The following is a 13,148-nucleotide window of genomic DNA, read 5'->3' on the forward strand; positions in this document are numbered from 1 at the left end:
TAAAATAATTATGACAATTGTGCTATGTGATATTTCGTTTCAAGCATGTAATATCATTGTAATGGTTTAAGCATTGCTAGTCATATTAGAATATTTGATCTTTGATGATAACAGGACAACAGATAAGAAGATTAAGTGGAATTGATAAGATTGACATAACACTATGGCTTGAATGTACCGGCGACGGATACACCGACGGCGATGCCAGAGCGAGTACAATACCCTCTAAATTCTTCAAATAATTGAGCTAAAACACATGCTATTCCTGTAATTGTTCTCAACCACGCTCGAAGTTTAAATAAATTCGTTTACCATTTAAAAGATACCTTAAATAATATAAAACACTTCTTGTAAAATCCACTTTATGTCGAAACTGCAGTTTACAAGAATTCTATCCAAGGCATGCTTCAAACAATGGAAAATAACAAAGGGGAAAAATAAATATCTGAAACACACACATTTCTTGATTTGTGCAAACATCCCCTAAGTGTTATTAATATATATATATTTGTAGATCGAGAAGTAAGGAAGTATTACCTAAATCACGTTGACGAGGCTGTTCTGTCTTGAGCTCTTTCATTTCCTGGAAATACACAAGAATTATATCATTTTCTGCCCGTCACTAGACTTGTTATTGAACGTTCAATATGAAACAATATATGGAACAGAAAATCATCGGTCTTTCAAGACTACAGACTAAAGGCTGATAATAATATCCTTGGAAAGTAATAAGGTTCTTATTCAGTCGTTATATCATATCATCACTTGTTTAGCGTTCATCATTTAACTATAACTTCCTTGTTACTCATGCTTTCACTATCATTTGCTTAGCAGTTCGTGCTAAAACTACCACTTGCGGGAAGTTTATTGTATAACTACCACTCGTTTGGTGTTCAAGCTACAACTATCACTTGCTTGGTCTTCATGCTATACCTATCACTTGCCCAGTGTATTCTATGATTATCACTTGCTTTGTATTTATACTAATACCAATCACTTGCTTGTTGCTCATGCTACAACTATCACTTGCTTGGTCTTCATGCTATACCTATCACTTGCCCAGTTTATACTATGATTATCACTTGCTTGGTATTTATACTAATATCAATGACTTGCTTGTTGCTCATGCTACAACTATCACCTGCTTGGTATTCATACTAGAACTATCACTTGCTTGGTATTCATACTATAACTATCACTCGCTTTGTGCTCGTGCTACAACTATTACTTGATTGCTTCTCGTGCTACAACTATCACTTGCTTAGTATTTATGCTATAACTATCAACTGCTTTCTCTTCATGCTTCAGAAATATCTTGCATGGAATATCTACTATAACTATCACTTGCTTGCTGTTTATACAACATCTATCACTTGCTTGGTATTATTACTGTAACTATCTCTTGCTTGGTGTTCATACTACAACTATCAGTTGCTTGTTTTTATGCTATAACAATCACTTGCTTGATATTGATACTATAACTATCACTCGCGCGATGTTCATGCTACAACTATTACTTGCTTGCTTCTTATGCTAAAACTATCATTTGCTTGGTGTTTATACTACAACTATCACTTGCTTGGTGTTCACACTATAACTAATTGTTGCTTGGTGTTCATACTACAACTATCAATTGCTTGGTGTTCATACTATAACTATCAGTTGTTTAGTATTAATAGTATAACTATCACTTGCTTGCTGTTTATACTACATCTATCACTTGCTTGGTATTTATACTACCACTATCACTTGCTTGGTGTTGATACTATAACTATCACACGCTTGGTGTTCATGCTACAACTATCACTTGCTTGCTTCTCGTGCTACAACTATTATTTGCTTGGTATTGATACTATAGCTATAACTTGCTTACTGTGCATGTTACAACTATACCTTGCTTGGTATTTATAATATAACTATCACTTGCCTGGTGTTCATAATACAACTATCAGTTGCTTGGTGTTCATACTATAACTATCAGTTGTTTGGTGTTCATACTATAACTATCAGTTGTTTGGTGCTCATACTAGAACTATCACTTGCTTTGTAATTATTCTATTACTATCACTTGCTTGGTGTGCATTCTACAACGGTAACTTGCTTGGTATTATTAGTATAACTATCACTTGCTTGTTATTTATATTACATCTATCACTTGCTTGGCATTTATGCTACAACTATTACTTGCTTGGTATTGATACTATAACTGTCACTTGTTTGGTGTTCATACTATAATTATCATATTGTTAGTGTTCATACCAGAACTCTCACATTCTTGATGCTATAGCTATTATATACCCGTACATGTTTATACTATAACTCACTTTCTTGTTGATCATACGATAACAAGCAGTTTTCAGTAGCCCAAACGTTTGATTCAAAGGTCTTATGTAACCTAGTGTATGGTATAAAAGCTGATCAGACGTTCAAAAATAATAAAGAGAACATATTAAATGCGACTGTTCATATATATAATCAATCAAAAGTACCTGAAAAGTCAAGACAGGTGGCCAAATTGTGACTACTGAAGTAGGTATAGTTCTAGTTTTTCCCAGCATCCTCTATAGAAGATATTTTTCTAGTTTTTTCCGGTAATTTAATATTGTTTTCAACATCTTCTGTAGTAGATACGTTTCCTAGATTTACCTGTAATTTGCTTTCGAACTCCTCTGTCGTACCAGAAATTGACGCCATGGACGCATTGGCCATATGTAATTCATCTTTTGTTGGAATTATGAAATCGTCTTTCTTTAACTGTAAATGGTTAAAATGTAGAAGTCAATATTAAGACAACATGTATCTGTCTTCAAGCCCTATGTTGATAACTTCACTCCTGAGGCCGTTTAAATTTTGAATTTGTGCCCCCAAAATAATCACAGCTATGACAGAATTTTCTAAGACAGTAAAAGTTAAACGTAGAAACTTAAAAATATATTTTTAATATTAAAAAAAATATGTAGTCGCTAGCATGGTACAAAATGTCAGTTATCATATATATGTATATGATATTTCCTAATACCTACGACATAAAAAGAATTAAAAAAAAACCCGTAAATTGTGACTCATTACGGGTTTAAATCAATGTACAAAAATTTAAAAAAACTTTTACTGTAGGCATTTGAAAGTATCATCGAATTAATGAGATATACAGGAAGTGAAAAATTCCATAATATTTCAATGTTGGTTTGTTTGTTTGTTTGTTTGGGTGCTAACGCCGGTTTTCAACAGTATTTCAGTTATGTAACGGCGGTCAGTTAACCTAACTAGTGTTTCTGGATTCAAAGATTTTAAGCTAATGTCCAGGTTATGGGTATAATGTCATTCTTAAGCTTGACCTGGTCGTAACTTTAACATGAGCGGAGCAATGAGTTTTTAGCAGCAATGTCATGCTAAATGGCACGAAGAGGAGGGGGTGGGGGGGGGGGGGGGGGGGGGGGGGGGACAAATGATTTCAGACACAGTGTCTTTAATTAAATCGCCTCGGAGGACATATGCCTCGCCCGGGGATCGAACGCACGACCCCGCGATTTGTAAATCTGCGCTCTTTCTGCTGGGCTAAGCGGGCGGGCAATCGTTGTATTTCAAGCACATTCCATGAATAACTTTCTCAGCCGGGAAATACTAATGACATTCACTGCTCATAGACTGTCCATAATTATATAATAATTATATAACTGCGTGCATTATTTCGGAATACGTTTTTTCGCCACATGAAAACATATATTTAGCAAACATATTGTGCAATCCGACATGTATCGCGATGTCATCTTTTAAATTTGATAATTTTCGAAAATTTAATAACAACATAACAAAAATAAGCAATTTAATCAAGTTGATAAGTATTATATTTCCAGCACTTCAGCAATAATCATCATTAATGATATGTATTTTAGGCTATCAAAATGTATGCACGCCTGATTCTAAGTGGGTGGCAGAGGGTCTTGACATGTTGTAAGTTTACAATTCTGAACAGTTCAACACATGAGATACTAAACCCAATGATATTCCCGCCGAAACGAGAGGACGAGTCCATTTTATGATAACTGATAAAATAACAATTCATAATGCTTGCACATTAGTTGAGAAGTAAATGTTAGTATTTGTTTCATTTGTACTATCCAGTAAGTATACGGCAACATAGCTCAGTCGGGTAAAATGCAGGTAACAATTGGATATAAGCAAATTGTTTTGTGAGCTCGAATCGTCATGACGATTTTTTTTCCAGTTTTTTTTGTTTTTCCTATTCGTTTTCATTTTTGTTCCCATGTTTTCGTTTCTTTCTGTGATGGTTTGTATTTGCATATTTGTCTTTAAATAACATTATATTATGTTTATTATTCGTTTAAATGCATGCATTTAATTAATATCATCTTTAATATGATGCTAAAACTTTCTCATCTTAAGATATTTCTCTGTCGTGTTGTCACATAGCACATAAAGGAATCTAAAAAATGTTATGCAAATATTAAATAAAAAATTAAATTAAATGAGTTTCGAACCCACACGGGTTTAACATTGACAGTATGCTTTACTTCTGAGCTACTTTGCAATTGGTTATTTTAAATTAGATTTTAACATGTTAGAACAGTGCTGACTTCCCTATGTTTCATTTTAATCTATTTATAGTCATGTTTGTAAACACCAAGTTATCGTTGGTTGGTGCAGTTGAACTCAATACAATCGACACAACAAGGAGGTATAGAGTTATTTATAATAAGGGAAAATAGTTCATAGCACAGAGAGCTAGCACGCTTGTCTTCCAGTATTTTAGTCACGAGACACTGTAAAACATTTTTATAAATATTTTTTTCATGAATAATTTTAATTGCGTTTTTTTTTCAGCAATAATACCATGCAATTAATTGGTGACCTTGCATTACGTTTTTATGTGCATTACAGATTGTTTTTCTTCGGAAACTTATATTCAGTAACCGGTTTCTGTATAAAACTATTGGTATGTAACTTGGTATATATCTTGCGAAAAAAAAAACGTGCATTTACTGTGAGTAAATTGCGACCATCAAAATTGTATCAGTTGTCAGTCGTTGCTTTGATTTAAATATGGCATCAGAAAATGAATTAAATGCTAAACCATTCTGATGAAGCAAAGTCAACTATATGGAATATAAAATCAGTCAGAAAAAAGTAAGGTTAATCGAGGTTTCGAACCTACGCCAGTCGGGGTTGATGAACGATATTCCATCCATTTAACCCACTAGACTATTTCGCCTACTTACATAATGTTCTTCTAGTATATTTAATTTATAACATACATGTATCTGAATGACTTTCGTTGCAATTTTATATGTTACGCCGTTTCTGTTGTATACAGACAAAGGCATCGGAAACAAATAATTACTTTGCAATATAGCCCCATGATTATTTTATGAGGGATCTTTGAAAATCTGTGGACTTATTGGACTCAACTGCCACATTATCAAAGTTTATTAGTAATTTCCTGAATACCGGTGGTTAATCAAAGCGCTCAAAGCGCTGATGGTGGCTGCTAATCAATGTGTAAAATATTTGGAATAAAGAATTCTTAATATAAACCAAAACCTTTTTTGGCAAAATATTCAGCTTTTGTTTCAAAATTAATCCTTTTTCATTCAAACTGATTCAGTCTTTAACGAATAGTTTTGACCCTTTTTGATTATTTGTGACGAAAACTACACATAAGTTACTACTACTTCGACGGTATTTTTACTATAAATAAATAATATAAGCTTTTTTTCCAAACCATTCAGCTTTTAAGATTTCTTTCTAAAGCTTTTGGACAGTGCCTGCCATTAATTATATACACACTGATTTAGTCCTTATCAGATAGCTGTGGTTTTCATGAGATTTTGTGAAAGAGAAAGCCACAAACATGACCAAAAATGTGCCCCAAAATGTCTGTTCTGCGTATTTAAGAGGTGCATCTATTATTCAATAATCACTCCATCTCTTATACTCAAATGTCCGCTATACATAACAGCAGGCTTCGCAAAAAAATGTAACGGGCGAAACAAAACCGTTTTAATTTTGATACATATATTTGTATCAATCCAGACATATTCTTCTAGAAAATTTGAGCCGCACCATGAGAAAACCAACATAGTGCGTTTGCGACCAGCATGGATCCAGACCAGCCTGCGCGTCAGTCTGGTCAGGATCCATGCTGTTTGCTTTCAGAGCCTATTGCAATTAGAGAAACCGTTAGCAAACAGCATGGATCCTGACCAGACTGACCGGATGCGCAAATGCACTATATTGGTCTTCTCATGGTGCGACTCAAACTAACTTAACTGAAGTGAGCAGGATCTACCTTAAAACAATTTGAATGTTTCAGTATTTCTATTAATGAGAAAACGTAATGGAGGCAGGAATTTTTAGTTCTCATGTTCATATTTTGAGGAAAAAACTGTTAAAATTTAAAAACGCTTTAATGAAATCAAAGAGGTTTACACGGCAAGAAATCCAACATCTAACACCACTGTCAAGGAAATTAAATATCTAAGAGTTCTTTTTATATTATTTTGAGAACATCTGAGACGAAAAATGTAACCGTTTAATAATCCAGATTTTCATCTACAAAAATCAGTCATTTGTAAATTATGTGAGGACTTGTTTATCATCGCCATTTTTTCACGGGAGAAAAAGTTTAAAATTTAGCTAGATTTCAAGATCTTAATTTTTAAACTGATCAAATCTGTTATCCGACAATTTGCTACAAATTGCCGTTTCAAAAAGATAAGCATTAATATCATCGCTACAGGTTCATATACGGCCCATTTTCACGAGCTTACAAGTTGATAAAATTGTGAGACAATAGTACCACTTAGTCAAAGCGAGCTTGCAACATTTGTCGTTGGTAATTCGTTTTGTTTTGTCAGACGAAATTATACCTAATACATTTGTATCTATGCATAAAAGATATCGCTAAATTTGCGCTGTTAGTGTTAATTGGCAGTATCAAAAGAGGAAATCCATGTCACCGCTGATTATCGATTTTCTATAAATAGCCTAATCAACATGTGGTCATATTTTTTCGTGTGCTTGAAACGAAAAATTCGGCAACATTCGTAGATCACTAGAGTTGCACTCATATAATATCTTACAATTTGTTAGCTATGACGAACATTAAGTTTATTCTGACATATTTGAAAATTGTTACAACTTGCTGTGGAAAAGCTATGGCCCAGTAAACACCTGACGTCGTACAGACGTTGGTTAGACGTTGGATTTTGGTCGCGACGTCGGCGACCTGAATCCAACGTCTAACCAACGTCATATCCACGACGTCTAATAGACGCCAGACTTAGACGTTTAGAAGACGTTGGAATTAGGTTGGATAGAAAGTCTGATAAATGTTTTTAGTTATAAAACTAACTGGTATAATTTTGCTAGTATAGTTTAAAGATACTAACTGGTTTTCATAAAGGCCTGGACATGCCCTTATTAATAATAGTTCATTCTCACAACAAACATTATATTAATTATGTTACAATATCGCATGAGATTGTCTATTTTCGGAGACGAATTTTTTCACGAACTTTAAACTGTTCAAGATAAAATTGCATTCTATACACATGTATAAATTATTCTAAATTCACATAGATCTTCTCTTCTACACATGTTGTCTATTAGTCACACATTCGCGAGATAAGCCTGCATCGGTTTACACAGTCTTCCTGTAATTTGATATTTACTGGGATAAGATAGAGCAAGTTTATAAATACTTTACACAAAGGGAAGGATCCGCAACGTGAGTAACAGATTTTTAAAAACTATACTTATTTTAAAAGTTATACAGATTTATATTTCGTATTTTTTTTAAAAAAATTTGACTTATTTTTGTTTGTTACTTTAAAAAGCAATTTCATTTAAATATATTTTACGAAGTTAATTATAGAATTTTTTTTTCATAGAATTTAAAATATTACATATTTGTTTGGCACGTATTAATTATGCTCTTAGTAATAGCACTAGTATATTTGTATATGTTAAATAATGAAACTATCAAATTTTATACATTTCAGGTGGAAATGTTGGCGGAGTTGAAGAATCATATAAAAAATGACGAAACTTGAAAGTTTCAATTACTGCATTACTTTTTGGACTTATTGTATTAGACTTACGTCGCCATAATATGAAATAAAGATGATAAAATACATGTGTTGATTACTTGTTTGATTGCAAATTACGTTGAAAATTTGGTCAGATTTTGGTTGAAATGTGGTTAGATTTATGTTGGAAAATGGTCGGATTGCGACGTCTAGCCAACGTCAGGATCCGACGTCTAAACGGTTTGCAAATCCAACCAAAATCCAACGTTAATCCGACGTCGGGGTCCGACGTCTATACGACGTCTAACCGACGTCAAATGCCTACTGGGGGGAGGTACAAACTGGTATTGTCTATGGACCGGAAATGTTCGGAAACATTTACTTAGTATCATATAATTCTTTTCAAACTGATGGCCTTTCCTTGCATTCTGACTTCTCTCTTTCCATAAGATGTGTATTGAAACCTGTACGCGCCGAGGACTGTTTGATTACATTTAAAAGAATATAATACTGAATATAATATTGAGCGCAATCACTACAGTTCTGGTTTGAGCGTCTGCAAAAACGATGCAAGTATTTAACTTGTTACGTATGTAAACGTTATGTATTTACGTTTTTCATTGTCCATTCAAGGGAAATAGTACTTCCACAACTTTATATCACAATTAGACAAATCAGCGCTATTTCATTGTATGTCCAGGGCTTCAACAAAAGAATGTAAAAAAGCGGCACACTTGATAAGAACAATACATATTTTGCCCGATTAAGTTACAAGCTGCAGACGGTTCAGCGCCTAGTCTTATGCGTATACTCATAATAACTCAATGATTGCTAAAACATAGAGGCTCGAGGGGGCCTTTGGCCCATTTTACCCCTGGAAAAGGCTTTGTCATGAATGCCCAGGGATCTCTCCCCCACCCCACTCTCCCCGTCGAAAGGGTTTGCCCCCACCCCTCCCCCCAAAGTTGAACTCGCTCCTACGCCTTTGATAACATGAGGTCATTGTTTATTCACGTGACCATAAATTTGCATATTTTCGTGGTTGTTTTAATTAAAACGTTGACTTCAGTTTATGTTGATTTTAGTCGCCAAATTTACATTAAAATGGTATTAAGGCATACATTGTAGCATTGCATATTCTGCACGTTGTGTAGATAAATGTTTCCCTGGAAAGCCTGGAACTATTTATGGTTGTGTTGTTAGGATGATCTTAAGAACTGACAAGATTTCTCAAACTTAGTATTCTTTTTGACACTGTTGGCAGCAGCCACCACAAATAAATAGCTTATTTATTAAGGTAGTTCTGCACGTTCGGATCGAAATTTTTTCTACAATGTAGAATTTGATTAAACCCTGATCTGCAGAATATACTTAGAAAAGTCGGCAAATAAAAAAGATAGGGTCGTGTGCTTGATTTTATGATAGACTGATTTGAAAAATTTGGACCTCACGCATTTTTTTATAATGGGAGTCTATGGGAAAATCACAATGTCCATAAAATTTTCGCAAACAGAAATTTTTCTACAATGTAGATTTTAATGAAACATCTCACAGTTGTAAATAAACATATGGTCTATAATGTGGTGCAATAAAATGTATAGGTCCGTGTGATTATTTTTGAGATATTTGACCATGATTAAAGTGAACCGCAAATTTCAAGCTAATTTCAAGACATTATTTTGAATTATTTAACGTGTCAGATGTTTTAATACCGTATTTTAACTTTAGAAAGATAGTTACAGTGACATTGTAATAAATTAACTCACGGGTTGCCATTAATTCAAAAAATGATTTTCATTTCCGTACGCCGAATCCAGGCTTTACTCTACGTTTTCCAGATAAATGACGTTACGCCATCACTCCCGGTTTATCAAACGTGCAGAACTACCTTAACGGTTAATGCGAAAGCGATAATGTTACACACTGATAGCCACACGAAAACTACATGCAGATATAGACTTGCCATAGAACGCTTATCAGCGACCACAACTGCGGACATATAAAAATGTAATATGTTTGTTTGTTTGTTTTGGGTTTATCGCCGTTTTTCAAAAGTATTTCAGTTATGTAACGGCGGGCAGTTAACCTAACCAGTGTTCCTGGATTCTGTACCAGAACAAACCTGTTCTCCGAAAGTAACTGCCACTTCTCCACATGAATCAGAGGTGGAGGACGAATGATTTCAGACACAATGTCTTTTATCAAATCGTCACGGAGAACAAACGCCTCGCCCAGGGCTCGAACTCACGACCCCAAGATCCGTAGATCTGCGCTCTCCCTACTGAGCTAAGCGGGCGGGCAAAAGTGGTAGTATGTGACTGGGAATTCATGGCATGGAAATCACAAAAGATCTGTTTAACACGGTCAGTATGCTTTACCTATGAGCTAATTTGTAAGTGGTACAAAAACTAGAAATATCTTGATTTTAACATGTTAAAAACATGTTGAATTCCCTATGATCTATTTTAATCTATTTATATTCATGTTAGTAAACATAAAGTTATCATTGGGACATAGAACTGTTACATGTCTTCCTATTGATGTATTTGCAATAATAACCATTTGACAAAACATAATCAAGTTAAACATACCTTTTAGCCAATTTGACGGTGATGACTGTTTTTCAATAACTCGCCAAAAAAAGAGATAACTGTGGTAAGACAATGTAAATGATTTTGCCCTTTCTTTCAGAAATCTAGATACAATATATTGTCGAAGAGATCATTATCAGTTACTGCACCTCGGGATTCAACGTTAGCCCTATTTCTAGTCACTTCATCCCTAGCCTGTCTGTTGTGTAAATTGACCGTACCGTTTCTGGACAGAGTAAAATTGTGAGACGGCACCTTTTAAAGTATTATTAATTTCTTTGTCCACTGTTTGTACGTCGATTTCATTAAAAATAAAAACATTAATACTCTTCTGCCAAAAATACCTCCATTTTAAACCCAAAGAAGTGGTGGCATAATTACGCGTGCATACAATGTAACAATTATTTCAAAAAAGCTACTATATAATGACTAAAGATGTCACTCAAATGCCCATCACTTAAGTTCATACTGACTATCCGAATGTACCTAAACTCTGTTGCATTATTACTTCCCCTTATTGCTATAGCGATCCATCAGAATAAAATCATAAAATGTACCAAAGATTTTAACGCCGCGATAGTTTCTGACATAAACGGTTTCCCCTAGAATCAAACACATATGTAACATATTTTATACCTACCTCTAGAAGCTTCTGTACTGCGTTTTGCGCATACTCTCGTGTTTTCAGTTCCTTGTCATCTTGTAGAATAGCTATCATAGCATCAATGTAAGTATTGGCAGTGTTTTCTTCTAACTCCATAGAACTCGAATGAAAAATCTCGTTACTGTACTGTAATACCTGTATATAGTTTCATGATTAGAAATGTTGTTCTTTAATTTGTGGCTGACTGTTAGTTGAATTTTAATTCAGTACGTATTTAAATTGCACTGGTTATGTAACAAGTACGCCGGAAATATTTATGAAAGATACATTACCTTATTAGTTTATAACTATTTGTTTTACATCAATCTTACGATTGATTTATAGACTGATGAAAACTAGTCGTTCCGGCGTGAGTTATTTTAGAGACTGTGGTCAAATTCCGTTCCAACTAGGATTCGAACCCGTGACCTCCGGGTAGTGGACGGCAATCTTACAAAAGCATAAAAGGCAATCTACTTGTTTTAGCTTTTAACTACTGTATTTTGCAGATATGCATTATTACTGTCAAATATATTCTTATAGATTTAATTACCTTTGAGAAGACATCAGTTCCATTAATTGTACACTGGATATGATTGTGAAAACCCTGGTTATTTATAATCAAGCGTAAAAACCCTGTACAGTCAATTATATCGTAATGTACGGGGGAATTGATGAAACATTTAGCTACACTCCATGGATCAGTACACCACCACTTTGCCTCAGTATTTCTCCAATAAGGAGCTGGTGGTGTAGACCCATAATTGGTCACAATATGGTCATAGATAGCACCACATACATCGTTTGGACAAGGTTGTTTTCCAGATGGATGCAAGCAATTACAGTTAGCTTGGCTTAACGGACATTGCTTGTTTCCTGTTTGTACATGGTCTGGTTTCAGTTTGTTCAGATTGCATTGACCACATGTCACAGTCGATAGGTTTTTTGTCTGTTTAATGGTATCTAAGATATCATTATGCTGTCGCGTTACAACCTCGTCGCAAAATGGGTACAGTCCTTCTCCTAGATATTCTACTCCAAGTCCAGCTTTCACCCACTGTTCGTATTTTTTATTCTTGAAATCAAGCTGATGCGCCATTTCAATACAATATCAGTGTACCTAAACAAAACAAATTGTGTTACTATTGTTCAAATCAAAGGACACATTTCTCCATGTTTTTCTGTCAAAATACTTAATGTTAAAATAACATCAAAATGCCTGTATGATAACTATGATTTTCCATATTGCATTTATGTATTTTTTGTTTTTGGCTGGGCTTTAAGTCACATAATTAAGGCCACCTTTTTATGATATAGAAAGGAAGGACCGATAGTCATCTCCGGGCATTATTTCAAGTATGGACGAGCACCTGGGCACAACAACCGACTAACCTTTAGCTAGCTGAATGACTTCACCGCTTGAAATTACATCCTGAACGTAGTTTAGAACCCACAACAATAAGGAGCCAGCGATTGGAAGCCATTTCAGATATTATATACTCATAAAACATATAGCAACAAGAGCTAACTAGTTCATACGACAGCGTGCTCGACTATTCCTATTACCCGCTATCTGTAACAGTCTATTTGTTACACTAGTCTATTTGTACGCGTCTCAACATTAGAAAAAGAAGTAATATCAGTATAATTACTGCTTTTTTTTTTAGAAATTATTTTGCGTGTTTTACAAGCAAAACATGTAATATTTACCTATTGAGATACAAATTTGTACAACAAAATTGAAATATAACTCGGCTGAAATTCAGCTTAATTTATAAGAAATAGCAGTGTCAAATGTACCGATAAGGTGAAGTAACACTGTGCTGGAGTTTGCTGATTAAACATTTATACATTGTCAATGCGTGC

At 34.4% G+C, this 13,148-nt stretch overlaps 1 protein-coding gene across 1 annotated transcript; it reads right to left on the reverse strand.

Moving 5' to 3' along the window:
- Positions 1 to 537: 537 nt before the first annotated feature.
- Positions 538 to 12,381, reverse strand: LOC128551903 (uncharacterized; the record flags this gene model as incomplete). The annotated part of the gene is made up of 4 exons (XM_053532855.1): positions 11,836 to 12,381; positions 11,280 to 11,438; positions 2,632 to 2,754; positions 538 to 583 (listed from the first exon to the last, which is right to left on the reverse strand). Coding segments are annotated over exons 1-4 (874 nt in total), but the record flags the coding sequence as incomplete, so codon positions are not given.
- Between the last annotated feature and the right edge of the window lie 767 nt (positions 12,382 to 13,148).

This window comes from Mercenaria mercenaria, unplaced genomic scaffold (genome assembly GCF_021730395.1).
Source record: "Mercenaria mercenaria strain notata unplaced genomic scaffold, MADL_Memer_1 contig_1822, whole genome shotgun sequence".
In the NCBI taxonomy this organism is placed as follows: Eukaryota; Metazoa; Mollusca; class Bivalvia; order Venerida; family Veneridae; genus Mercenaria; species Mercenaria mercenaria.